The sequence below is a fragment of the Lepidochelys kempii genome, chromosome 3 (genome assembly GCF_965140265.1).
Source record: "Lepidochelys kempii isolate rLepKem1 chromosome 3, rLepKem1.hap2, whole genome shotgun sequence".
Taxonomy (NCBI): domain Eukaryota; kingdom Metazoa; phylum Chordata; order Testudines; family Cheloniidae; genus Lepidochelys; species Lepidochelys kempii.
This window is the reverse complement of record NC_133258.1, coordinates 89,482,981-89,509,822: the sequence shown is the minus strand read 5'-3', so window position 1 is coordinate 89,509,822 and position 26,842 is coordinate 89,482,981. Positions and strand designations below refer to the sequence as shown.

Sequence of the window (26,842 nt, the reverse complement as noted above, 5' to 3'; positions counted from 1 at the left end):
GATGGATTGCTTTTTCGAAGTTAAAACATCACCACATTAATACTATTCTGCTGAAGAGCTATAGCAAAATACAAGAACCTTGTTTCCTAGCAAGATACTGCAGACCAAGCTGATGAAAAGTGACACTTTTTAACTACTTTAATAGTTTATTCTCTTGTTTATAGAAAGCATCAAAAAAGATTAACATAGTTTATTTAGGTTTCAGAGTAGCAGCCGTGTTAGTCTGTATTCGCAAAAAGAAAAGGAGTACTTATGGCACCTTAGAGACTAAAATTTATTTAGACACACTGGATTTGGTTTGGTTTTCAGATAGTGAATGAATCAATATCCTTCGCACTAGCATTAAGGTCAGCAGAAACACACAAAGCTCTGCATATAATATGGTAACATCTACATTTTCTATTGTGTCACACAAAATGGTGACTATTTATTAGTGAAGACTTAATTTACCTCAGAATGAGAATAGATCATATGGATCTACAGCAAACATGTCTTCTCAAACAAAAAAAATTCTTTATCCCGGAGACTGACTGGGTTGACTACAAGAAGATTCTTCTCTGTATGAGAACACCCCATTACAAGGATAGTGCCCCTTCACATTTTGTAAGTTCCTTAAAAGCGAAATATTTTGATTCCTTACATACCTTACTAAAGTCTGGAGGTGGATTCTTGCCTCTACAGAGGTTTGAGAGAGCCCAGACTGCATTTCTAGTTGTTGTAAGTCTATTTGAATTTGACAACAATCTGCCAAGCAAGAGAACAAATATCACATTACATTCATTACCAAGGAGTGGTATTCCCTTGTTTTCCTAGGATTCTTATTATTGTCAGAAGTCTAGAAATAATTCCTAATTCCTTTCCTCTTGCAAATACTGATTTTTTGCCTGTTCTGAAATATTCTCATGGCACAGACCGGTTTAATAGAGTATGTGGTTCACAAGAGACACTTTCCCTTACACTATTGTATAGCTACCCCTCATTCACAATCACATAACATTGCGGTGTCAAGTACAGCAACTGCTTACACGAAAAATATTAGGAAAGTAATTAATTGAGTTTCTTGTAATGCAATATAGCAGTCGGTAAAAGGAGGAGCCAGGAACAGCAAGTGGGAACCTTCCTTATTAACATAGGTTTCAGAGTAACAGCCGTGTTAGTCTGTATTTGCAAAAAGAAAAGGAGTACTTGTGGCACCTTAGAGACTCTAAGGTGCCACAAGTACTCCTTTTCTTCTTATTAACATAGGTATTTTCATTTAAAGGAACACATTCAGACTAAGCTATTTTTAAAAAGATTGCTGGCTATGTTACTAGAAGAATTTTTTAAATCTAAATTTACTTTTTAAGCATTTAAGTTTGAAAATGGTAAACAATGCTGCAATATTTGGGCTGCAAAAACTGCGAAGGAATCGATACACATTGTTCAGTGTTTGAAATTTTCAAGTTGTTTGTAAAGCGCTGAGGTTATTTATTTTAAAAAAATCTTTAGAGCTCCTCTACACTTGAAAGTTTATTTGGACCAAAGTAGTGTACAAATTTAAAGCACAAACAGCTATTCCTGAATAACTCTGTCATCCAGGAACCTCTTGGTGCAGGGGGCACAGTTTTACAGGGACCTCCTATGTTGCATATATTCATAGTAAGAACTTAAGGGTGGCATATGATGTCTCTACTGAGAAGCAGTAGCTCACCAGTTATCATAATCACAAGATTTATGTATGGATATATTTGAGGAGTTACATGTAGGGTCCTACCAAATTCACGACCATGAAAAACGTGTCATGGACTGTGAAATCTGGTCTTGTGTGCTTTTACTCCATACAATTCAGATTTCACAGAGGAGACCAGCATTTCTCAAATTGGGGGTCCTGACCCAAAAGGGAGTTGCACGGGGGTTGTAAGATTTTGGGGGGGGGGGAGGGAGAAGAAGGGTCACAATATTGCCACCCTTATTTCTGCAGTGCCTTCAGCGATGGGCAGCCAGAGAGCGGCGGCTGTTGGCGAGGCACCCAGCTCTGAAAGCAGCGCCCTTACAGCAGCAGCGCGGAAGTAAGAGTGGCAATACCATACCATGCCACCCGTAAATCAATTACAAAATCCAACCAAATTAAGCCTAGATATTCCAAGTGTTAGAACTGATATAGTTTTTTTTATTTTTGGTGTTATTGGTCTAAGACAGGGGTCAGCAACCTCTCAGAAGTGGTGTGCCGAGTCTTCATTTATTCACTCTAATTTAAGGTTTTGCGTGCCAGGAATGCATTTTAACGTTTTTAGAAGGTCTCTTTCTATAAGCCTATAATATATAACTAAACTATTGTTGTATGTAAAGTAAATAAGGTTTTAAAAACGTTTAAGAAGCTTCATTTAAAATTAAATTAAAACGCAGAGCCCCCCGGACTGGTGACCAGGACCCAGGCAGTGAGAGTGCCACTGAAAATCAGCTCGTGTGCCGCCTTTGGCACGCGTGCCATAGGTTGCTTACCCCGGTCTAAGAGCTAGTAAAGCAAAAATGACAATCTACATTAAAATATTTCCTATAAAAAATATAAAAGCCTATGTACATTTTTTTTAAATGTATACACATACACACAATAACTTGTAGTGTATGGTTCCCATTCTCTAGAACAGTATGTTTTACTTACAATATTAACCTAAATACTTACTCCAAGAGTGGTGGGAGTATTCCACAGTTTAAGACAAAGTCTCTGCATTCTGCGTTGTCACCAGCAATATTACCAAGAGCCCACACTGCCTTTAGAAAGCAAAGAGCTAAAGTAAGCTAATATAAACACAATAAAAGTTTATCTAAAATAATATTATAGCGTAGACTACACATCATGTATTCCTCCCATGACAAATTCCTATGATGGAGTCAAAACAGCTCATGATTATAATTACGTGAACATTCCAGAAAAGAAAATCCTCTCATTGTGCAGCTTTCACAAATCAAACTTGCATATTTGATTAAGTTACATCCTACCCAAGAAAGGGCTTGCCAGCCTTTTAGCCAAGCTTTATAAAGGCCATATCTTTGTACAAAGAAGTCAAATACTTGAATAATTATATCCGTAATGAATGGTACTTTAGAATGTGAATATGCTTCCACCAAAAAAAGATATCTGCATTTTCTCTGCAACAATAAAAATTTTGTATCCACATCAGATCCGCGATCTACAAAAATGGTCCGCAGATATCTGCATCCGTGCACATAAAATGGATATCAGCGAATTTGCAGGGCTCTCTCTCTCTCTCTCTCTATATATATATATATGCAATTAAGGATAAAGTTCCCTTTGGCTAAGCAACTCAATTGCAAACAGCTATTTAAAATAGAGTCATTACAAAGGATGTATTAGATCAGGAACTATTATTGCTTATTTTTCAGTCACTCCAAAATGAGCTAGGCACTTTACAAACAAGTAAATGACAGTCCCTGCTCTGAAATGCCACACCCTAAGTTCAGTAAGATACACCGTGGGGCAGAGGGAAGAAATTAAGAGGAAAGATAAGGGAAACAACAAGATCATGTGGTAACTCAAGAAAGTATATGGATATCTTAGTGGTAAAGCTATTTTAATTTTCTCTATTGCTATGCCTTAGATCCCCTCGCTTCTTGCGAACATCACAACAGAAAATGAGTTTTTAGGAGGAAACAGAAAGAGATAAAAGAGGTAGGCTGGCAAAGAGGAAGCATAAGGGGCAGCACAGAAAAAAGGCAGATATTTGAGAGACGGAAAAAAGGAGCACACTGTGTGGAGCCTTATTTTTGTAGTCATAATAAACTAGTACACAAATTCTACCACTCGAAACTTTTTAAACCATACACAGAGTAAACAGGAAAAGGACAGTTATTTAGAAATTACAAAAACACAAATATGTACCTGCTCCTGTACATCTTCATGTTCTGAATTAAGCAATTTAATAAAAACTGGAACAGCTCCAGTCTCAATTACTACTTTGGTGTGTAGGAAAGTTCCAGATGCTATATTTGTCAAAGCCCAAGCTGCTTCAAACTGTTGAAGGAGAAAGACAAACAGAAGTCATTCATGGGAAATCAAACACATTAAACAGAACAGATTTTACGTATTTGGAATTTTTATCAGATTATCCACTTAGATGTTTCTTCTTTGATACTAAAATAAATCTCTCCATTACTATGCTTTTACGAAGAAGAAAGTCACTGGCATTAACTAAATCTAGTACCTATTAAGCATCTTAGTAAAGGAAGTTGTTGGCTTGATTACATTATTAGGGCTTTTCTATACACGGAGTTATGCCTGATTCACTGTTCCTAATTTAATTCATGCGTGGACAATCCTATTCTGGAATAAGACTGTCCATACATGGAGTTAATTAGTAACAACTCCATGTGTAGAGAAGCTCTTCGGTTTTGACTACACAAGAAAGTTGCACTGATTTAACTGAAGGTGTTATTTTAAACCTATTTAGTTCTACTGATGCAAACCCCTGAATGGACACTAATTTCAGTTTAAACCAAGTTTAGCTTAAAATTAATTCTGGTGCTATTTTCTTGGTTAGATAAAGCCTTAGGCCTGGTCTATGCTACAGAGTTAGGTTGACATACGGAAGCTTATGTTGACCTGTGTATGCGTCTATGCTACAATGTTCCTCCCACTGATTTAACTTGCCCGCTACACCAACCAAATAACTCCACATCCGTGAGAGGCGTAGTGCTTAGGTCAATATAGTTAGGTCAACACAGCATCCTCATACACACTGCATTGCTTACATCGCCTGTTGCTGTCTTTGACAGCCTAAGCCCCCCACAATGCCCCACTTAAGTCAGCGTAAGTGCTCCAGGTGAGGACACGCACTGCCGATAGACAAGCATAGCGCAGACACGAAGAGCCGATTACTGCGGTGGCTGTAGGTTGACCTATCTTAAGTTGACTTAATTTTGTAGCGTAGACATGCCCTTAGTCTGGCTTTCCATGTGGCAAGAAGTGTTGGGTAGAACTAGGTGTATTCTTATTGTTTGTTGAAAGATTTTCTGGACGGGTCAAAGACATTTTTTGATTTACAATGTTTTCCTAATTTTCTTTTACAAGATTTGTGAATGAAGTTGATGTTCACAAAAACATTTTCAAATTAGACAGTGTGGGCAGATGCTGTGACAGCTTGCTTACACATCTATCTCAATGCCTTGGATATTCCAGTTTGAGGGCTCTCTTGAACTGAATGCCATTCACACAGAAGCAGGATTTGATAAAATGAATATAGGGAGACTAGCATGGAAGTCTCTTGAGGACCAAGTGGCAACAAGCTGACATCTCATGCAACTGGAATACAAATCTCTGATGGCCACATATTACTAAATGCAATTCTAAAACCATATTCTCCCCAGTTTTGTTTTCTGAGTTTTTTTCCCATTCCCAAACCTAAGTCAATATCAGTAATATTCACTCACTTGGAGAGTGCCATTCTCATTCCTCTCTAGAAATTTCACAAACCTCTGCACAACTCCTTGTTTCTGTATCACTTCATCTATAGGTGGATTAGGTTCTAGGGGAAAAAAGAAGGTTATTTGCACTAATGAAAATGAAAGCCAACAGCTTAAATTACACCATAAATATAAAATATACTACTGAGCACAGTTCTCAAGAAATTCCTACCATAATTGTAACTTCAAATAAAATTAGTTTCCTCATTCAGGGAACAAATCATGATTAGAGACAGAGGCCATTATGGTATCTGCCACAATCCCAACTACAATAAACTGGAAGTGTATTTTACATTAGCAGCTGAATCAAAATTGTTCAAGGAATTCAAGCACTGCAATGAGCACTGGTAAGTGTGCAATCACTGCCCTAGCCCCCTTTAATCAAAGTCCTTGCTTTTGTTGCTTTATCTGAAAGACTTAACATTACTGTAATGAATCTTTTTGTGTTTAGCCATTATGTCCAAATGAATGTGACTACTCATCTGATTTAAACATAGTTAGAAGCTCCAGCAAGATCGGTTTTTTTTTTTTTTAAAGTTGCAAATTTAAGACATATAAATTCAATGTGACTAATACTTGTTATATGAACACAAAGCAAGTACCATAAAAAAAAGTAAAATGCTGATTTACCTTTAGAAAGCAGTTTTCTAAATTTTTGTGTTGCTGTGAGCTGTTGATCAGGATCATCTGAGAAAATCATCTGCACCATATCTGCTGTAATAACTTCTTCCTAAAAATGTACAAATGGCATCTTGTTTGCAGTTTTAAGCACATTTTTAAAAATACTTTAATTGTATTTATGTAGTACTTACTTCTGGAATAGGTACAGTAGAGCTGACATCAGGATCCTGGATGGGGCTTTCTACCATAGACTCTTCATTTCCCAGGAGAGAAACATTTCTGCGCTTAAATAACTAAACAAAGAAAAATGTGTCAAATTTTACATTGTTTTGTGGTTTTTTTTTTTAATATATGGGATAGATATACAAAGCATATAGAGGTATGAGCTGCTACAGATTTTTTTTTTGTAAGTTTGAAGAAAAGAAGACGTTTCCAAAAGCAGTCATCAGAACCTCTCAACAATTCTCAGAAAACTTCACAGAAAACGTGGATCATATGAAACAGTAAGGCATATACATTAGGATGAGTGATAGTAATGTCTCAATTTTCAAAAAAACCTGAATTTTAACAATGGACTATATACTGACTCCCTTCTTCTCCCCAATCACCCATGAAACTGGGGATCTTAAAATAAAGTTTTAGGAATTTAAAAGGAAAAATCCAAACACCCCTGCAGTATTTGTAATCCAGAAAGAGCTAATGTGCCTTTGAGGCTTCACCTTGGAAGTTTCTTGTTTATTAAATTAGAAAAAAACATTTAAAAATATGTATGGGGATAAGAACAGATGACTGATTCCACGTCTTCGCTTCCATACTTAAGCAATTCAGGAAGAATGCTGTCAACCAGGTGCCTTGCTGTTTTTCAGCTTCCGCAATGCTTTTTTTACTTCTTCGATTTTTACCTCAGATACATCTATATCTAGGTCTAACGGTTTATCATTGTTAAATTCCAGTCTTATAATTGGTTCTGGTTGGTTTAGCACTTCTTTGAAGTGTTCCACCCATCTATTTTCTTGTTCCTCCTGTGTTTTCAAAATTTCTCCTTGTTTCCCTTTCACTGGGACACTTCTTGAAACCGTTAACAGGATATGGATCAAAATTCAGATCACGTAGACTGTTCTTGTATTGTTTCTTTCCCATGCTTCTTCAGCTTCACTAGCCTTACTTTCTATCCAATTTTACTTATATTTTTTGCATTGTTTCTTTACTGCTTTGTCAAGGTTCCTGTAGGTTTGTTTGGTTTCTTCAGTCGCATGTTGTAGTACTAGAGTCTTGTTTTCTTCTTTTGTCTATAATTTTCCATGTTTCTTCTGAGATCCACTCTTCTTTATTGCTGCCTCTCTTTCTTATCTTTTCAGCTTCTTCTAGCATAGCTGTTTTGAAAAGATCCCAGTATTTTTCCACTTTGTTTTCTTCAAGATCTTTAAGGGCCTCAAACCTATTCTTGACCTCTATCTGGTACTCTTTTCGTATTCTGCAATCTTGTAGTTTCTGTGTATTGAATAATCTCAGTCTGTGTTCTTTCTTTTTAAGCACTTTAAACTTCAATTTGATGTTTGCTTTCAGTGAATACTGATCGCTCCCTATATCGGCTCCTCCGAATACTTGTGTCTAACACTGATGTCTTCCACCTCTGACTAACACAGATATCGTAAATCTCATTTTGTATATGGCTATCTGGTGAAATCCATGTCTTTTTGTGTATGTTTTTATGTTGGAAGAAAAAATTGCAGATGCGAAGATTGTTTTCAGCACAAAATTCAAGAAGTCTTGTGCCATTGTCTGTCGTTGTTCCAGATGTATGTGGGCTGATGACTGTTTCCCAACCTCTTCTTTCATTTCAAAGATCTGGGAATTAAAATCTCCCATAACCAGGACAAGATTGTGGTTTGGTATTTCTTTCATTACATCGTTCAATTTTGTATAGAATCTCTCTTTGTCCTCTTCATCTACATCGTTTGTTGGAGCATATGCCTGAACTATGGTGCCCTTAATGTACTGAAAGTGGAATCTAGCTGCCAGTAGCTTATTTGATATTAGCTGCCAATTCATAAGTGATTTCTTTGCAGCACTATTCATGATGATTTCTACACCTCTTTCATGTTTGGTTCCACTGGAATATAACATTGTTTTTTCTCCAGATGTTATCATACCTTGATCTTTCCATCTAACTTCACAAAGTCCTAGGATGTCAATTTTATATCTACCCATTTCTTTGATTAGCTGTGCTAGTTTTCCTGCACTATTTAGAGTTCACACATTTCAGGTAGCTATGGATGTACTCTTTTTGGCCATTACTTTTTAATTACAAATTAACTGACAAAAATTCATATACATTATTTTAATACAGTTCACTGAGAAACTTTAAGAAAAAAATTCATTTCCAAACTGACATCACAACAGGTCACTACCATAATATAAATATTAACCATCGCCACCTGAATATACCTAGCCACCTACTTTACTATTAGCTTCCTGTATCTATTTATATGTTGGAGATACACCACCCTCAACTGTAATATTTATGCTTTAGCAGACTGCTCCTAATTTTTTACACGTAAACAAAATGTCTGCTACTGCCTTGATTTTCTTCTAGAAACCAAACTACTGTTACTGAAAAAATCAGCCTGTTTATATGATTATTATATAGAAATAAATCTTTATGAATGGAAAGCTCTCAATTGACAACCATGCTTATTACATTTAATTGTTAGAAACCTACTTGTTCTTCTCTTTTTTGTTTCCGAAGCTGGATTCCATCCTCTTCTCTCCGTCTGCGCATTTCTTGAGGATTGAGTGCATTGTTCTTGTAACTTTTCATTCTATAATTATCTTTTCCTGGGCTCGCCATCGTGTCTATAAAACAAAACAAACAAACAATGGGATTTTTACCTTCCAAAAACCTGTATGGGTTGTGAACCTTTGGGGCACAGGCTGTGTCTTCCCACCAACAATAAAGCCCAAGTTTCTCAAGAAGAGGTGTAAAAACCTCTTTGCCCAGGCTTTTGCTAATTAATGTATTCAGGCCACTATCAAGTTTCCATTTTTCTGCTGAACTCTGTTCATTTTGTAACTTCATCCCTCCACCAACCTGGCTGTTTTGTCTGTCTGTTGCATCCTGACACCTAGATAATAAACTCTTTGAGACAGACACACAAACTGGGTGAGGCAACATCTTTTATTAGACAAACGTCTGCTGATGAAAGAGACAAGCTTTCTAGCTACACAAAGCTCTTCTTCAGCTCAAAAAGAACAGGAGTACTTGTGGTACCTTAGAGACTAACAAATTTATTCGAGCATATATACAGAGAAGGTGGAAGTTGCCATACAAACTGTAACAGGCTAATTAATTAAGATGAGCGATTATCAGCAGGAGAAAAAAAAAACTTTTGTAGCGATAATCAAGATGGCCCATTTAGACAGTTGACAATAAGGTCTGAGGATACTTAACGTGGAAATAGATTCAATATGTTCAACAGAAGTTGGTCCAATAAAAGATATTACCTCACACACCTTGACTCGCCAATATCCTGGAGACAACACAGCTCTAACAACACTGCATAGATCTTTGAGACAGACACTATCATCTTTGCTATTTGGCTGTACAGCTCCTGGCAAAATGACACACAGAATGGGGTTTCTAGGTATACAGTTATCCCATGATTTCCCCATCTCAGTCCTGCACGTTTGTGGCATTATATGGGTTTGACTGGAGACGTTTCAGAAATATAGCTTCTAACCCAAACCATATGAAGTCCACCCAAACCCTCTGGTGAGGGAAAGTGACTCGAGAAAGAAGGCAGCAAAGAGGCCATATAACTGAAATAAGACGGGGCAGTGATGTTACATTCCTTAGGCTTGCAAAGCCCCTTGATTGAGGAACAGACAATATTGCAAACAGGCCTAGAAAGGGTTTATCATTCCGGAACTGAAGCGCCATATCTGACCTGGGATGAGGGACCATCCAAACGCGGGGGCTGGGGGGGAGGTGGAAGAGACCACGCTCCGGCTCAGGGCCGGGTCTCAGGTGCCGGCCGGCCCAAGCACGGCCCCAAGAAACAAGCAGCTACGACCAATGCGGGGCCGCACCGGCTGCCCAGCCACTTCCCCGGCCCGGGTCGCCCTCGTGTCACCTGCCCGAGACCCAGCTGCTAGGGCCTGCCGGGGACGCCAGCTCTTGCTCCGCTGAGCGCCCTCGACGGCCAAAGAAGGGCGAGAGCCCCGCGGGGGCGTGACGCTGCCGGTCCCAGCGCCGGGGCGCTGCCCGGGAAACGATGGGAAGGGCCCGATCCGCCGCCTGGGGGAAGGTGACAGACGCCACCGAGCTCCGTGACTGGCCCCGGGCCGGGGCGGGCGAAACACCCCGCTCCCCCATCGTCCTCTCACCCATCGAGGCGGCGGCGGTGGTTCCCGCTGCCTCAGAAAGGCCCGCTCCGCTTCGCCGGAGCGCGGAGCAGCGCCCGCAGAGGTTCGCAATTCAAAATGGCGGCCTCAGCCCCGCTGCCGAGTCCCTCCTCCCCAGCAAGCCTTGCGCGCCGAGCTTAAGCGAGGTTGAGTCAATGACGAGACGGCGGCGCCTCAAAAACACTACAAATCCCATCATGCTCCTCGAGGGGAGCGGGCAGGCAGGCGCCCGTTGAGAGGGGCGGGCCTTGGTAGCAGGCGGGAGGGGAAAAAACAAATTGACCCTTCCAAACCGGAAGTTCTGGGGTTGGGCGATGGTTCTAGTGATGTCATGACGACAGCGCTTACCTTGACGCTGAAGCGGAAACGAAACCCCCGGGTGAAGGGGGGAAGCGGATACCAACGGCAGCCGGCCCGGGGGGCAGTTGCTGATCCGGTCCCTGGCCTGCCCGCGCCAGGCGCTGCGCACGGAGCCGGAGATGCGGCGCCACCTGCTGCGCGCGCACCAGGAGCGCGAGCCCCGTTGCCCGCTCTGCCCGTTCTCCGCGCCCGGCTACGACGAGCTCCGCGGTCACGTGGACAGCGCGCACCCCGAGCCGGGCCCTGCCCCCGCGGGCGGCCGGCCCCAGTGCCCCTTCTGCGGGGAGACCGGCGCCTCGGGCCGCCAGGTGGAGGCGCACTTGAGGTCCCGGCACGGCCGCCTCCTGGGCCCGCCGGCCCCGGGTGAGTGCGGCTCCCGCGGCTCCGCCGTGTCTCCTCTCGGGTAGATCTGCACCGAGCCCGGCTCCGCACGCCCCAGCACGCCTGTGAGCAGCCAGCGGGGGCGGAGAGCCCCAAACACCTGAGCCCTCCTGGTGTTTCGCCGCGTCGGGCCCCCCTGTCTTAAGCCTTTTCCCTGCGGCTCGGGCAAGTGTGGACGTAGCCTGCCTTTCCGTGCCGGGTGCAGCTACCTGCACCTACACGCCGCCCCAAGCGTAGACCAGCGTTTAGCAATTAGTCAGTTCAGGCAAGACGGGCTCCCCTGCCCAGTGCTCTTGCATCTGCTTAACTATGGCTGAAGGCACCGTGGTGCCTAAAGCTTCGCCTGGGCGTGACTGTTCGAGGGCCCTGGGTGGTGTGTATGGATCCGAATACTAAGTACAACACTTACTGGGGTTACGGTACTGTTTAGCCATACAAAAATATGATATACATAATAGTGGTAACTAAGGATTTTTGTGTGTGTGACAGATTCAATTACCTCTCTATTTGATGTATAAACTAATGACCAAAAAAAAAAAATCGAGAGGTTGACAGGGTCAAGTGACATATTTGACTGGAAACTATCAAGCTATTTGTGCACACTTAATGTGTGAGAAGGAAAAAGGCATTCAGCTTGAGGAAGAGAGCTCAGAAAGCCATAGAAGCTGAAGTGGATGCAGTGCCCAGCATGAGCCTGGGAAAGAAGAGGGACAAAGGTGGAGAAGACAATGAGCATCTAGGAACCCAAGTCTTAATTTCAGTGTAGTCAAAGTGTTATGCTGTAGTTAAAAGTTGATATGGAGTTCTATTCTGAACACCAATATTCAGGTTCTTGTAGCTTCAAATATGTTTAGTCCCCACATCTCAGCCAGGAAATGATTCTTTTAAGAGTGTCTAGAGTGACTACAATACATTATTGTCTTCAGTGTTAGAATTCTGTCCTAATGGAACAGTGAGATGTTTGTGTTATAAAGTCACATTTTACATATGTTCCAATGTCCAGTCAATAGCTCCAACTGTGTATATTTCAAACTGATGTTTGAGAGTATAGTGAGCAGTGGGAGCTGTAAGCATTTCAAGATCTTATGTAGCCTGGAGCATTGCTGTTGATCATGGCTGCAGGATTTGTCATATAATCCATCCCTTGATGTAGATATGAGCTTTAGAATCCAGCTTTCATTTTTGTCTTTTTTTCTAAGTTATTTTTAGCCTTTATAGAAGCACAGATTGCCTTGAAAAATGAACTGAGTGTAAATCAATGCTCTCTTGACTGCCTGAATGTTCAGGTAGCCAAAATGCTACTTCTGAAAGACATGAACTGTCCCATCTATCTTAGTGTCTTTCTCACACCTGAAGATGACTATTCAAATTTCAACATTAACTATTACATTGCAGATCATTCTAGCAGAAACATTCCTCTAATGTGCATATCTCACAGTCCCGAACTGTATTCTATGCTTCCACAAGTGTTAACAGCCCCTTCTAAACTGTCAAAACCTGCAGCTTCACTCCTGACAAATTCTACAGTACCATTTTGTACCATTACTACAAAAATTTGTGGCATAGAAAAAAAAATGAAAACATAATGACAGCATTAAATACTAGAATTTAATAAAAATAGAATGTGGAGGTGCTGCTATGCTGATTGTGCATAAAATAATTACATATTCAATTAATTTTACACACACACACACAGCCCGTGCAGAATTTTGTTGCTGAATGTAGGTCCATGGACCATAAGAGGCCTTGACTCTAATCATTATTAATTTTTACTCATGGTGAGCATCACTCATCGCCATTTTCCTACAACAGCAATGCTCCATTTGTTAATCCTCATATACATTGTGTATGTCCCAAGAAACGAAATTGAGTAATTGAGAAAGGAAAGTGAATTTTTGTCACTCTGTAAAACTATTTTTGGTTTTAACAACACATTAAAATAAAAAAAAGTGATAAGAAAAGGTCTTTGTTAAAGATACATAGACAGGATACTCTGATGAAAATGGAATAAGCAATTCCCCATTCCAGTCTTCTGGTCCTCCAAGGAAACCTTTAGCAAAAACAGTAGACAGACTTAATATATTTTATATTTCTAAGCTTAAAAAAAATTAAGCAGGAAAAATCTCTTTTGGGTGGCGGTAGGACAAACTTCCCACCTCTTTTATATATAATAAAGCAGAAAAATTACCAACTGATTGTTTTTCCTTTGCATGTTGGTTTCACAACTGTGAGGGCTGGACACCTGTTCTTTCGGAAACATGGGTTCGTCTCTTGACAGTAGACATTTCTTTCTTTTGCTTTTGAGTGTATGTTTCAAGCTAAACTTCTGCTCTCTGAAGTGAAGAATTGGTAACAAGTTCTGATCATTAAGTTAAATGGGGCAGGATATTATACTTGATGAACAGTTATTTGATAGAAAAAAAGAGAATCCCTCCACCAACAGACTTGTCATAGCTTAAGTGGGAAGAGTTTAATTTTCTTAACATACAAGCTATATATAAATCCGTTTTAAGAGTATAATTACTCTGTACAGTTCATTGGGTTATCCAGTAGGAAATTCTTTTGTTGTCAATACAAAATTAACCACTGTTGTCAGCTTGAACACCCCTCTCAGAATATATACTGTCAACTGCTTTTTTTCCTCATATGAAATACCGAATAATAGCATTGTTCATCACATTTAAATCAGTTCTTCTTTAAATACAGGAAATGGTCAACAGCTATATGAATGTCCAATGTGTGATCTTGTCTGTGCAAACTGTCAGATTCTCCAGGAACATGTTGACTTGCACTTAGAAGAGCACCGTTTTTCAGAAGGTACATGAAAAGATCAAAACTTGGTATTGATCAAAAGTATTTTAAATTAGTGTGTTTCTTTTATATTTATGTATCGGTACCAAAACAAATCAAGAAAAAGATACTATGAATTTTTCAAGCATTTGTCTAGGTTTGTGAAAGAAAAATTAGTACTTAACTTTATTAGGCAGATGTCACTATTAACTCTGTACTTAAGCTTACATTAAACTTGAGTCAGTAAGTGAGAGGTAAAACCCTGTAATTCCCTTTTACAGGTCACTTTCACAAATTACAATTACTGCAAACCATCACAATTTATCTTTTTATGAAACCACTAAGCAGATGTAGTGTACATATTAGGCAAAATTAAAGCATTTATAATGAGACACTTTAAAAAACCTAGCCCTGCTCACCTCATGTTTTTTCCAGCTTCCTAAAACATATCAGTCCAAATGCACACACTCTCTAAATTTCACATACGTAGGTTTCCTATGGTAAAGTCACAGTTCTTTTCTGCCAAGAGTACGTGCTGGTGCTGGTTGACCAGTTATTTGTGTCCTTTTATATGGGCCTCTCTGGTTCCCTAGCTCTGTACCCTTCTAACAGATTCCCATTCAGTCCCTGACCTCAGGTTTCTTGTGTCTCACTTTCAGTCCATGCCACCCAACCTGTCATGGATCTGATAAAGTTTGTCTGTGGGAGTCCTGCTCTTTTGGAACTAGTAAGGTCCAACAGACTGGGGCTCCTCTCAAGCAAACTAAAGGAGATTCTTTTCAGACACAGAAGATGCCTCCTTGGTAGCATTTACCAGTGCTGCTTGTCAGGTAACAGTGCCCATTATGCTCCATAGTATTAGATTACACCTACACCAATTCTGTTCAATTTTTTTTTGTTAACAACTTAGTAAAATAGGGGAATTCCTTCCCAAAAAGACTTATCCTACAGTTAAGTTCACTCAAATGTATTTCCTGTCAATGCAATCACTAAAAACACGGAAACACTAGTTAACTTCCAGATAAATTCAGTTCACATGCTTTGTCATCCAGACATAACCCAAATCCACAGATGCCTTAGCTTCACAAGAGTCCCTTACAGTTCAATATACAGCTGTCCAGGGCATACCCATCCAGGTCCTCAAAATTGAACTCTACACACAGCCTAACATCTGCTTTAATTCTTTTGTTGTCAGTATACAGAAAGCAAACATTTTAACCTTAGCATTCACCATTTCATCCTCTACCCAGCTGTGTGTATGCAAACACATTGCTATAGGTAGATGTATATTTTATGTCAACCTATTGAAACGTGCATACATCTTCTTTTCTTTTAAAATGATACTAGTAGATATAAATGTAGGTGGAAATTTAAGTGATCTGGAACTGGCTCAGCAGCTCCAGAATGAAGAAGACAGACAGCAAGGATTAGAAGAAGCAAGACAAGAGAGAGAAGAATTCCAAAAACTGCAGGTACTGTAAATTTTGCCATGGCATCCAAATGGTACCACTGAAAATTTTTGCAACCACAAACTGAGTATCTTGGAGCTGTGTTTGTGCATTCTCAGTTTAGTTTCTCACATAACTCTTTATTTGTATCTTGCTATTTTTCACATTTTTTGCCTAGTAATTTCCTGACACAATTTGCTAGCAATTTAGTAATAACAAACTGAACAACTATAATAGAAACTTATATTGTTTTAATAACTTCATATTATAACTCAGATTAATTTGAGTAAGGTGGGACTTGGAGCCCTTCTCCATGAGTGATAAAATTGTCTGTCTTTTCATAGTTATATAGCTCTGTAATTAAACATTATGCAGGCAGAGCTGAACCTGAAATGATTAAATTTGGTAGTGTCCCAGATGTGATGTACTATAGGTGCAATGTATTTTGTACCATATGAAGAGAAAGTCATGCTTTTCTTATCTATAGTGTAAGAATAAATTCTAATACGTGGCTAGTGATATAATAAAAAGCAGTCAAGCTCTGGCTTGGAGTAGGCTGAACATAGCTACTGTGTATCTAACTCAAGAAACTCTAGTCAAGCAGCTCTATCAGCAGGTCATACTTCATTGCTTCAATCATTACTGCATCACTGTTAACAAATTTTTGACCAATGAAATTTGAGTATATAAAAAGAAAAAACTCAACTGTTTTGATTGGCTGAGTGACCTTTGTCAGAATCTCACTACAAAACAATAAGCTGGTGAAAATGCTTTGTTAGGAAGTCTCTAATTTGCGTGTCATGATGAGACTCAGGGCTGCTTTTGTGGGAAGGTAGTGTGGTCTTGGAGAAAAGGGCACAGTTTGGGAGTCAGTAGGTACTGGGTTCTAAATTTGGCTTTGCTACTGACTTGGTGTGTGGCCTTTGGGCAGGTCATTTCACTTTTGTCTCATTTTACTCAACTGTGAAATGTGAATCATCTCCCAAGGATGTTTTGAAAATTAATTAGTCAAATGTCTATACAGTGCTTTGATTATGCAAAGCACTAGATACATGTTAAGTATTATTGTTTAATTTTATTTATTTGCATTAAGTAGCTGTCATGTCTGGGTATAGTAGCTGTCACATAATAAAGTATGAATGTAAAATTAATTCCTTTGAGAATGGGAGTTTGAGAGGTCCACATACAGTGAAAACTCATTAAAATGGTAGGCTTTATTAATTTAAATCATCATAAAAATTTCAGTAATTATGTTCATATGTTGCAATTTATTTTTGTATGCTAGAAACCAATAGTCACCAAACACTTTCCTCAGAAGGGCGCTTTGTGGCAGTCTGTTGGCAGTTCTAGCTTGACATAGCTGCAGTAGAGCACAAAATGCCACATGGCAGAATCAGTTCCACGTTTAGAGCATTTCCAAATCATTGTTAATTTGTTCACAACAATACCTGTTAATTGCATTGTTTTTCATTCACAATGATAATCAGCAGGAAGAAACACATTAAAATTATTCTTATTTTGTGCTCAACAGAGACAATATGGCTTGGATAGTTCTGGAGGCTACAAGCAGCAGTCACTAAAGAACATGGAAAGGGAAGTAGCTAGGGGAAGGATGCCGCCTTCTGAATATCATAAGAGAAAAGCTGACATGATGGAATCTTTGGCTTTTGGTGTAGATGATGGGAAAACAAAGACCTCAGGTCAGTATTTAACCTGTGTTGCTGGAGGAGCATGGATCCTTTCATCTGTTCAGCTCGGATTGATAGAGACCAAAAGTCATCATGATGGCATTGCTATGAATGCTGTTGTGTCAAATATGTTTTTGTTATTACTCATGTAGTTGGTCTTCTCGCTCTGTCTAGTTATTACTGTGTAGCTCACCTCAGTTTCTGTACCATGTATTTAGTTAGATCGGTGGCTCTCAACCTATTTACCATTGTGGACCGCATCTGATAGTACCTGTATGACCCTGAGGATGTCACGTGGGTCGCACTCTGTGCTGGTTGAGCTGCAGGTTGAGAACCTGAGCTAGATAGTTTAGAGAGGGGTTTAGTCTTAATTCAGGGCTGTGAGATATCCCTAAATACTTGTATTATCTATTAATGTAGTAGAGCCCAGCATACGCCTGACTACTTGTTTATTCCCACCTTTCTGCTATCGATGGCCCTAAAAATTAGGAATCTAACTGTCTGATCTGTCCATTTGACCCTCTGCCTGCTTGTCTGTATTACACATGATCTAATAGAGTTTCCCCTACATTTTCAGGTCTTTTTTTGCAGTTGAGTCACTTACATTTCTGTTTGTGTTCAGCTAATTCCATAAGGTTCTTTATTTAACCGTCCGTCACCAGTAACGTTCACTTTCTCCTGAAGACAGTGTACTGCTTGCTCAGGAGCACGGATATAGTATGTACCAATGATAGCAATAAGACAGCAGTATGGTACCAGAATGTCTTATTATATACTCAGCTATATTTTTTTCGTTAACGCTTCCCTGCATTTTATGCCACTGAAAGTTTATCATACTGTCCACTTTTGTTTTCTAGCAATGATTCTTTTGGTGACAACTTCAATACAAACTGTTCCTAGTTAAATACAGCCCTCTTCCTACTTGGAGAGCCCAGGAAAAGATTCTTCAGTGGTAGACATTTACTTAGTACATAATTCAGATAGCATTTAGTATGCTAAAGTTTAGATACCAAGCTACTTCCAATGTGTTAAGTGTACTAAAAATTACCAATGCCTTTTTAAAAAAAAGGAATTGAAAATCCATTCATTTTATTTGCCGGCCAAAACCAGAGTTCAAGGTTTTGTTACCTTAGCTATAGTTAGCAACTACTGCTTACAGGTTTCAGAGTAACAGCCGTGTTAGTCTGTATTCGCAAAAAGAAAAGGAGGACTTGTGGCACCTTAGAGACTAACCAATTTATTAGAGCATAAGCTTTCGTGAGCTACAGCTCACTTCTTCAGATGCATATCGTGGAAACTGCAGCAGGCTTTATATATACACAGAAACTTCAATTCAGGCCTTGATAGTTAAAATTTAGCTTTTAATTCCACCTGTATTAATTGGAATTAACAAATTGGTACTTAAAAAGATTTGAGATCTTAAAGGTGAACTGCAATGCTTTTTAAACTTTAAGGGTAATGTTTATGGCAGAACAACAAATTAGTCTGTGTATGGCCTTTGGGCACTTAAATGCACCGATGAATGCAAAGCTACTTCCAAGAATATTATTGTCATGCAGAAAGAAAAGACTTGACACACCACAATGAGTGGCTTTTCTAGTTTTTGAAAGTTTGAGTTCTATGCCACTGTTTTCTTGGCCATTACTTTGGGGAATGTTGCTTCGTGAGTAATTGTTCAAGGACTGCCTTAAAAAGTGAGGGTCTGAAAGAAGTGTGAGAGGATTACTGATAGTATCCATAAGGGTGTTCGTGGTTGAAAGGGATATAGTGGTAGCATTGGAACATAATGGGGATATAGTGGTAGCATTATCTGTGGAATTACTTGTCACACAATTAGTGGTAATTAGTCACATCCCTTGTATCACTTCTGTAGTTCACAATAGACCAATTAACAGCATATGTATATATTTTCAGGCAGTGATGCTATATTGATCTTAGAAAAGACACTTGATGTGGCTGCAACAGAAAAGCTCAGGTGGATTTTTAGACTATATCAGAAATATATTGAGTCATCAAGTTACGATGTATGTGGGAGAGAAATGAAATGGCCAGATTGTCTAATGTCTGTACATGACCTAAGTTCATGGTTTAACTTACTGCTATACGCTCATTCATCAGTTCTGACCTGTGTTGTCTCTTTTATTTCTCAACCTGCTCCTAGATAGAGAGAATCTGCCCCTTCAGAATATTAACTTATGCATTGTGTAGTCTTAAAATTTATATTTTATCTTTTAGGAGTCATTGAAGCACTGTGCAGGTACTATCAAAATGAAATCAAAGATGTAAGGCGTGTATGGCTTTCTACAGGAGTGGATCACTTCCACTCATCTTTGGGAGACAGAGGTTGGGGTTGTGGCTACAGGAACTTTCAAATGCTGCTTTCTTCGTTATTGCAGAATGGCATGTATAATGACTGTTTGAGAGGTATGTACAGTGAGTTACCATTTTGAATGTTAACTTCTGTATACAACATTCTGATTAATTAGAAATCAGGGAGTGTAAACTTTGTGATACTTAATGGGTTAGTGATATCTATGAAATACTTTATTGTTAGCAGGTATTCTACAAATTTTCAGGAACAAATTTGAGACGAGATGACTGGATACTGAAGGAGACACAACTGAAATTAATATTTTAGAGTTGAGAGCTAGAAATAGAACTATATTTTTGTAATACATTAAAGCTTTTGTCTGACATTCCTGTTTTTATAAATGAAACACTGATTAAGACTTAGTTACACTTTCAGCAGTAAGAGACTGCTTCAGTTGATGGTATCAGCAACATAAAAGTTGCTTTTTTATTTCAGATATTACTTTAATTCCTTGTATTCCAAAAATTCAGTCCATGATTGAAGATGCTTGGAAAGAAGGTTTTGATCCTCAAGGAGCATCTCACTTCTGCAATAGATTACATGGTACCAAGGCATGGATAGGAGCATGTGAAATTTATTCTCTGTTAACCAGTCTCAGATTAAAGTACGTGAAGATTTTCAATAATCTCTTAAGAATAAGGGATGTTTTAGGTTCCAAACTAAACATATTGAGCAGTAACACATGATAGTACACTATACTGTTTGTCTAATTTTATAATTATAGCGCTAATAATTGACCATAGTTATGTCTCTTCTCTTCACATCAACTTTGAAGGTGTTCGAGGCGCCAAAATTCTTAATATGCTATGTTTTGTATATGCAACTTCATGGCTTTAAACTTGACTGATCTTTAAACACACATAAGACTGAAGCTTGGTCTACACTACAGAGTAAGGGTGACATAAAGCAGCTTAAGTTGACCTAATTATGTCAGCGTACACACTACAGCCTTGCTCCTGCCGATGTAAGTGCCCTACTACACCGACATAATAACCCCACCTCCACGAGAGGCGTAGCCCTTCTGTTGGTGTAGTTAGGACTACACAGTGTCCCTGTAGACACTGTGTTACTTACAGTGGCTGTTGGGGTTCACAGCTGTAGCTGTGAAATTGCCAAGAATGTCAATTTCATGGTTGGTAGGCTCCATGCTGTGAAATTGAGCCCAGTGGAGGGCTTACATTTGTCAGTTTCACAGCTACAGCTGTGAGCCCAGCTTACCTGCACTGAGAGCCCAAGCTCCTTGCACAGCTCCCAGCTGGAAACCAGGCTGTCCAAGCTGAGAGCCCTGAAGAGCAGAGACAATAACAGAGTGAAATTGGTGAGAGTGTCAATTTTATGGCTGTGAAATTGAGCCCAGTACTAAGCTCATAGCTGGGGCTGTCAGCCTGAGGTGTATGGGCGCTCAAGGTGTGAGCCCCTTGAGGCTGTCAGTGCCCCTCACTTGGCTATCAGTGCCCCAATTCAGTTGGTGCAAGTGCTCCTGATGAGGATGTGCTTCACCAGCAGAAGGAGGGTAGTATGGACACCAACGGATGATTGAATTACTGAGGTGCCTGTAGGGTGACCTTAGTTAAGTTGACCTAATTTTGTAGTGTAAACAAGCTCTTAGTTAAAGCACCACACAATTTGTGAATCTGCATAGATCTGCAGGCAGTTATTCAGTTTAAAACTTAGGGCATGTCTTCACTATGGCACTAAATCGGCACCACTGTCAATGCAGCTGTGTCGATTTAGCGGTCTGGTGAAGATACAATAAGTCGATGGGAGAGCACTCTCCCATCAATGCAGTTAATCCACCTCAATGAGAGATGGAAGCTATGTTGACATGAGAGCTTCTTCTGCCGACATAGCACAGTGTAGACGCTGCATTAAGTCTGTGTGAGTTACGTCGCTCAGGGGTGTATGTTTTTTATACCCCTGAGCAGCATAACTTATGTTGATTTAAGTGGCAGGGTAGACAAGGCCTTAGTAAAATTCCATACTGCCTATGCATAAAAGTCACTTTAATTAAAGCTTCACATTCAATAAAAATTTCACAGCCATACTTCCTAACTGAGGTCTAGTCTTACGAAAAAAGTTCGAAGTGCAGCTATTGATTTGCATGTCTCTCACTGCTCAAACTTAAAGTGTGATGTAGTCCTGCCACTTTGTATAACTCAGGGTGAAGGTGAAAGGATTTTCATAAACTCCCCAAATTATCTTTCAGCTGAGACCAAGAATGGAACACTTGTAACCAAAGGGATAATTTTTTTTTCTGGTTTTGGGCAATATAAATCACATTGCTTCTTAAGTATAGCTTTTGCTCTAGTTTTAATTTTTTTTTTTAACCATAATATGATGGTATCTGGCTGTACTGTCATCAGGCCATTCCAGACGAGCAGGGTCTGTCTCTTTCTGGTTCCACACAATTATGAAACTACTGCTAGTGCTATTTTTGTAAAGGCAGTGATAAGTGTATCTGACATTACAAAATAAAGACTAGGCACTACAAACCATTATTTTCAAACGGACAAAAAACCTGGACTTACTATAATACTCTGACTTTTCATCTTCCATCTCCTGTAGGTGTCAAATCATTGACTTTCACAAGTCAACTGGCCCCTTGGGTACCCACCCTCGTTTATTTGAATGGGTTTTGAGCTATTATTCTTCAAACAGAGAAGGTAGTACAAAGGTTGTGTGTACCCCCAAACCACCTATCTACATGCAGCACCAAGGTCAGCATAATCTGTACTAGTTTCTTGATCTCTTGTACTGAATTTTATTACATTTGTATAACATGGTATTATTTCAAATGACATTTCATATTCTCTGCCTCCTTCATCCCTATATGCAGGAAGTTTTCCAATTTATTTCCTGTTAATCTTATTTGTTATAAGAAAAGAGAAATATATAAAATAAGATTCCCATCAGATTAAAATTGTTACAGTCCACTGAAGGCCAGATTTGGGGTTTGAACTGGTTGATATCTACTTTTCATTGGCAAATAGCTTGTTAAATAAAATATTCTCATTCTTTACTTGGCCAAAGGACTTGTAGCAATAAAGTGATAAAGTAAGTCCTAGTCCCTGATGCGAGATTTTACTGTCATTATTTTGTTTTGAAATTAGGGCATAGCCGTACTATTGTTGGAATAGAAGAGAGGAAGAATAGAACATTATGTTTACTAATATTTGACCCAGGATGTCCATCGCATGAAATGCAGAAACTGCTAAAACAAAGCAGTGATGATACCAGTCTCAAACTACTTCGGAAATTTGTGGGTAGCTTAAAAGATAAGCAGTACCAAATAGTGGCTATAGATGGCGAGCTCTCACCAGAGGAGAAAGTTGTAAGTATTCCAGAAAAGTTTCTGAGTGGTAGCCCTGTTAGTCTGTATCAGCAGAAAGAACGAGGAGTACTTGTGGCACCTTAGAGACTAACAAATTTATTTGAGCATAAGATTTCATAGGCTAAAGCCCACTTCATCAGATGCATGCAGTGGAAAATACAGTAGGAAGAGAGAGACAGATAGATATAAGATACAAGATATCTATCTATATCGCATGCGCGCATGTATATATGTATACACACACACTACACAGAGAATATATACAGAGAATATGAAAAAATGGGGGTTGCCATACCAACTCTTAACTCTGTACACAGAAACGTAATAGAATTACCCGTTTGTCTTTATCAATTGTGCATAAGCACTCTGGATATCTGGGTGTGTTGTGATCTTTTTTCGTTTCCACGCCCCACACTCCAGCAAAAACACCACAAAACAAAACTCTCCTCTGTTTATTCTTCACTAATAAAAGTAAGATCTTTAAAACACTTTAGTACACATTCTTGTACTCATGTGGTTCAAGTTCTTGTAATTCTAATTAAAGGAATATTCAAGACCAAAATATATATACTAATTCTACCATTGTTAAAAACAGTTTCCTAACTCAGTTTTGTGAAGCTTGCAGCTTTGTTTATGTACATAATACTTTACATGTGTACAGCATTTTCTCCAAAAGAATACTGAGTGCTTCTCAGAAACAAAGACTAGCATACCCAATTTAAACTGTTAAGAGAATTTAATTAGATTTTATCTGCACTAAGATTAAGGCTGTAGCAATAGGTTATTGTTTTATGTGTAAACCAGTGGGGGATGACCCACACCTCACCAGCATGATTCACACTGGTATTGGCTGACAGCAGAGAAAGTCTCATGACTCCTAGGTTCACTTCCTGGTTCTTGAGGGGAGTGTACTCAGTGGTTAGAATAGACCAGGGATCGGCAGTCTTCGACATGCGGCCCATCAGGGAAATCCATTGGCGGGCCTGGCCGGTTTGCTTACCTGCAGCATCCGCAGGTTTGGCTGATCGCAGCTCCCACTGGCTGCTGTTTGCCGTTCCAGGCCAATGGGGGCTGCGGGAAGCGGCGTGGGTTGAGGGATGTGCTGGTCGCCATTTCCTGCAACCCCCATTGGCCTGGAGTGGTGAATGGCGGCCAGTGGGAGCTAGGATCGGCCGAACCTGCAGACACTGCAGATAACCAGCTCAGCCCACCAGCAAATTTCCCAGATGGGCCGCATGCTAAAGGTTGCCGATCCCTGGAGTAGACTGTTTTTCCCCTGTATCTCTGTCTGTCCCTTTCCCCCTCCCCCTCCGCTGTTCTTCACTCTTTAGGTCCTACCATTCCCCTGCCCCTCTGTATTCCAGTCAGATTGCTTTCTCATCCATCCTGCCCAACAGTGGCAATATTGATAGCTTAGGAGAGACTGTCTCTCTGCTCAGTTCTGTTGCCAGCCACAGCAGTTCTCAGAAGTGTTGAAGGAGCAATTACAGGGAAAGTTCTGTTCGATCCATGCAGACGTGGGCTGAAGCATGATCAGTACAGATCATAGAATCATAGAATATCAGGGTTGGAAGAGACCTCAGGAGATCATCTAGTCCAACTCCCTGCTCAAAGCAGGACCAACGCCAACTAAATCATCCCAGCGAGGGCTTTGTCAAGCCAGGCCTTAAAAATCTCTAAGGTTGGAGATTCCACCACCTCCCTAGGTAACCCATTCCAATGCTTCACCATTCTCCTAGTGAAATAGTTTTTCCTAATATCCAACCTAGACCTCTCCCACTGCAACTTGAGACCATTGCTCCTTCTTCTGTCATCTGCCACCACTGAAAACAGCCTAACTCCATCCTGTTTGGAACCCCCTTTCAGGTAGTTGAAGGTTGCTATCAAATTCCCCCTCACGCTTCTCTTCTGCAAACTAAATAAGCCCAGTTCCCTCAGCCTCTCCTCATAAATCATGTGCCCCAGCCCCCTAATCATTTTTGTTGCCCTCTGCTGGACTCTCTCCAATTTGTCCACATCCTTTCTCTAGTGGGGGGCCCAAAACTGGATGCAGTACTCCGTATGTGGCCTCACCAGTGCCAAATAGAGGGGAATTATCACTTCCCTAGATCTGCTGACAAGGCTCTTACTAATGCAGTCCAATATGCCGTTATCCTTCTTGGCAACGAGAGCACACTGTTGACTCATATCCAGCTTCTCATCCACTGTAATCCCCAGGTCCTTTTCTGCAGAACTGCTGCTTAGCAGTCAGTCCCCAGCCTGCAGCAGTGCCTGGGATTCTTCTATCCTAAATGAAGGACTCTGCACCTGTCCTTGTTGAACCTCATCAGGTTTCTTTTGGGCCAATCCTCCAATTTGTGTAGGTCCCTCTGGACCCTATCTATACCCTCCAACATATCCACCTCTCCTCCCAGCTTAGTGTCATCCGCAAACTTGCTGAGGGTGCAATCCATCCCATCATCCAGACCATTAATGATGCAGTGCTCCATATATTTAGAACTCTAATAGGTCTCTGCTGAGCACTTGCAAACAAATTTTTCAGAGGTTTATAATTTGGCTAAATTTGGAATGAACTTTTTGATCCCTAACAAAAGACACATTGTTGGTGTACCAGGTACCCCCCTCCACATGGAGGTGCTAGAGCTTCTCAACAAAATGGTTATATGAATTTTGTAATATGGGCAAAATAACTACTTCACTAATCTCATTTTTTCAGCTGAAATTTAAACCTTAGTTTAAGGTAGACACCCAGCATGGAAAAACTTCAGCATGAATGTCTAAAGTTTGGTAACGTTATAAGCAACTGCAAACAAGGTTTATAATGGAAGGAAATAGGTAACTATAACTCTAGGTTAAAGTTATTTAATACTTTTTAAAAAAAATTATAACTAATTTATAATACTATTTTGAATTTACTTAATGCTCACAATTACATAAGGTATATTCTGAGTGATATTTTTGTTCTCTGAACGCATCTAATTTTCTTTTTAAGGCTCGCTGCCAGGCTTCTCAAGTGTTCACAGCAGAACGGATTCCTTAACAGATTGCCTATTTGCTACTTTTCTCTGGAACTCAGTGGATGTGAAACTTTAAATGCATTTAGGCAGCTTTTCAATCACTGTATTTATAATGCGTTACTATTTTCAGAATTTTTAATTATACCTTGCCAAAAAATGTTTGTCATGCTAATTTTTTAATAAATATTTATGGGCTTCATGGTTGTGTACTCTATACTCTGTAGGAATATAAGGTTAGGCATTATGTTAGCCATGTAGCATAATAAAGGGGGGAATCGGTCAGTTTACTGGCGTATGGAAGATTGTTTACTTGCTTCTGAGTGGCAACAGTACCACAAGGTTGTAACTGTAATGTGCCACTGCTGTATAGATCACCAAGGCTCTTATTTACTCTTCCACCAGTTTTTATTAGTATCTATTCTAGTATACCACCTTTTCTGTATAGGAGAAACCCTATGGGGTTAGTGCAGGGGTAGACAACCTATGGCAGGTGACCTGATTTTCAGTGGCCCTCACACTGCCTGGGTCGTGGCCACTAGGCTGGGGGGCTCTGCATTTTAATTTAATTTTAAATGAAGCTTCTTAAATATTTTAAAAACCTTATTTACTTTACATACAACAATAGTTTAGTTATATCTTATAGACTTATAGAAAGAGACCTTCTAAAAACGTTAAAATGTATTCCTGGCACGCAAAACCTTAAATTAGAGTGAATGAATGAAGACTCGGCACACCACTTCTGAAAGGTTGCTGACGCCTGGGCTAGTGTAGCTGTTTTATTGATAACTGCCTTAACAGTTGCAAAGTTCTTGTTCTCCTATATCCATAATGTTGTCTTAGAGGTGAGGAGTTGTGCCAAGTGGTGATGGTCATGCACTAAATGTATAATGACAGGTTTCACAGTAGCAGCTATGTTAGTCTGTATCCGCAAAAAGAACAGGAGTACTTGTGGCACCTTAGAGACTAACAAA

At 39.8% G+C, this 26,842-nt stretch overlaps 2 protein-coding genes across 14 annotated transcripts in view; one reads left to right on the top strand and one right to left on the bottom strand.

Annotated features, from left to right (window-relative positions):
• The window catches only part of KPNA5 (karyopherin subunit alpha 5), a 36,759-nt gene extending 25,737 nt beyond the window's left edge, over positions 1-11,022 (bottom strand). For 6 of the 8 annotated variants that reach the window (XR_012158030.1, XR_012158029.1, XR_012158028.1 and 3 more), the window contains exons 1-8: positions 10,468-10,638; positions 8,804-8,937; positions 6,273-6,374; positions 6,091-6,190; positions 5,428-5,522; positions 3,881-4,012; positions 2,663-2,751; positions 645-744 (exon numbers count right to left, since the gene is read on the bottom strand). Coding sequence is in view for 4 of the 8 variants with exons in the window: in XM_073337121.1 (XP_073193222.1) it covers positions 645-744; positions 2,663-2,751; positions 3,881-4,012; positions 5,428-5,522; positions 6,091-6,190; positions 6,273-6,374; positions 8,804-8,937; positions 10,468-10,471 (756 nt within the window). In the remaining 4 variants the exon portion in view is untranslated. The other 2 variants (XM_073337123.1, XM_073337122.1) reach the window with 2 other exon arrangements.
• On the top strand, positions 10,724-26,187 carry ZUP1 (zinc finger containing ubiquitin peptidase 1). Of its 6 annotated transcripts, none has more exons than XM_073337130.1 (9): positions 10,739-11,208; positions 13,933-14,043; positions 15,364-15,488; positions 16,996-17,164; positions 19,388-19,576; positions 19,959-20,127; positions 22,089-22,240; positions 22,634-22,854; positions 25,571-25,827. In XM_073337130.1, exons 1-9 carry the CDS (start codon positions 10,965-10,967, stop codon positions 25,586-25,588), a joined length of 1,398 nt encoding a protein of 465 aa, XP_073193231.1. In that variant the 5' UTR covers positions 10,739-10,964; the 3' UTR covers positions 25,589-25,827. The 6 variants fall into 6 exon arrangements, with proteins under 6 accessions (XP_073193232.1, XP_073193228.1, XP_073193226.1 ...); XM_073337129.1 differs by lacking the exon at positions 25,571-25,827 and adding an exon at positions 25,847-26,177 and having other exon boundaries at positions 10,741-11,208; positions 15,367-15,488; XM_073337128.1 differs by lacking the exon at positions 25,571-25,827 and adding an exon at positions 25,847-26,176 and having other exon boundaries at positions 10,743-11,208.
• Positions 26,188-26,842: the final 655 nt, after the last annotated feature.

What these genes read in the sequence shown, in the direction of transcription:
- ZUP1 (XM_073337125.1), top strand. Translation starts at nt 10,965, where the DNA reads ATGCGGCGCCACCTGCTGCGCGCGCACCAGGAGCGCGAGCCCCGTTGC. An exon ending in AGAGCACCGTTTTTCAGAAG is followed by an intron (nt 14,044 to 15,363) that starts GTACATGAAAAG and finishes AAATGATACTAG; the next exon opens with TAGATATAAATGTAGGTGGA. An exon ending in AAGAATTCCAAAAACTGCAG is followed by an intron (nt 15,489 to 16,995) that starts GTACTGTAAATT and finishes TGTGCTCAACAG; the next exon opens with AGACAATATGGCTTGGATAG.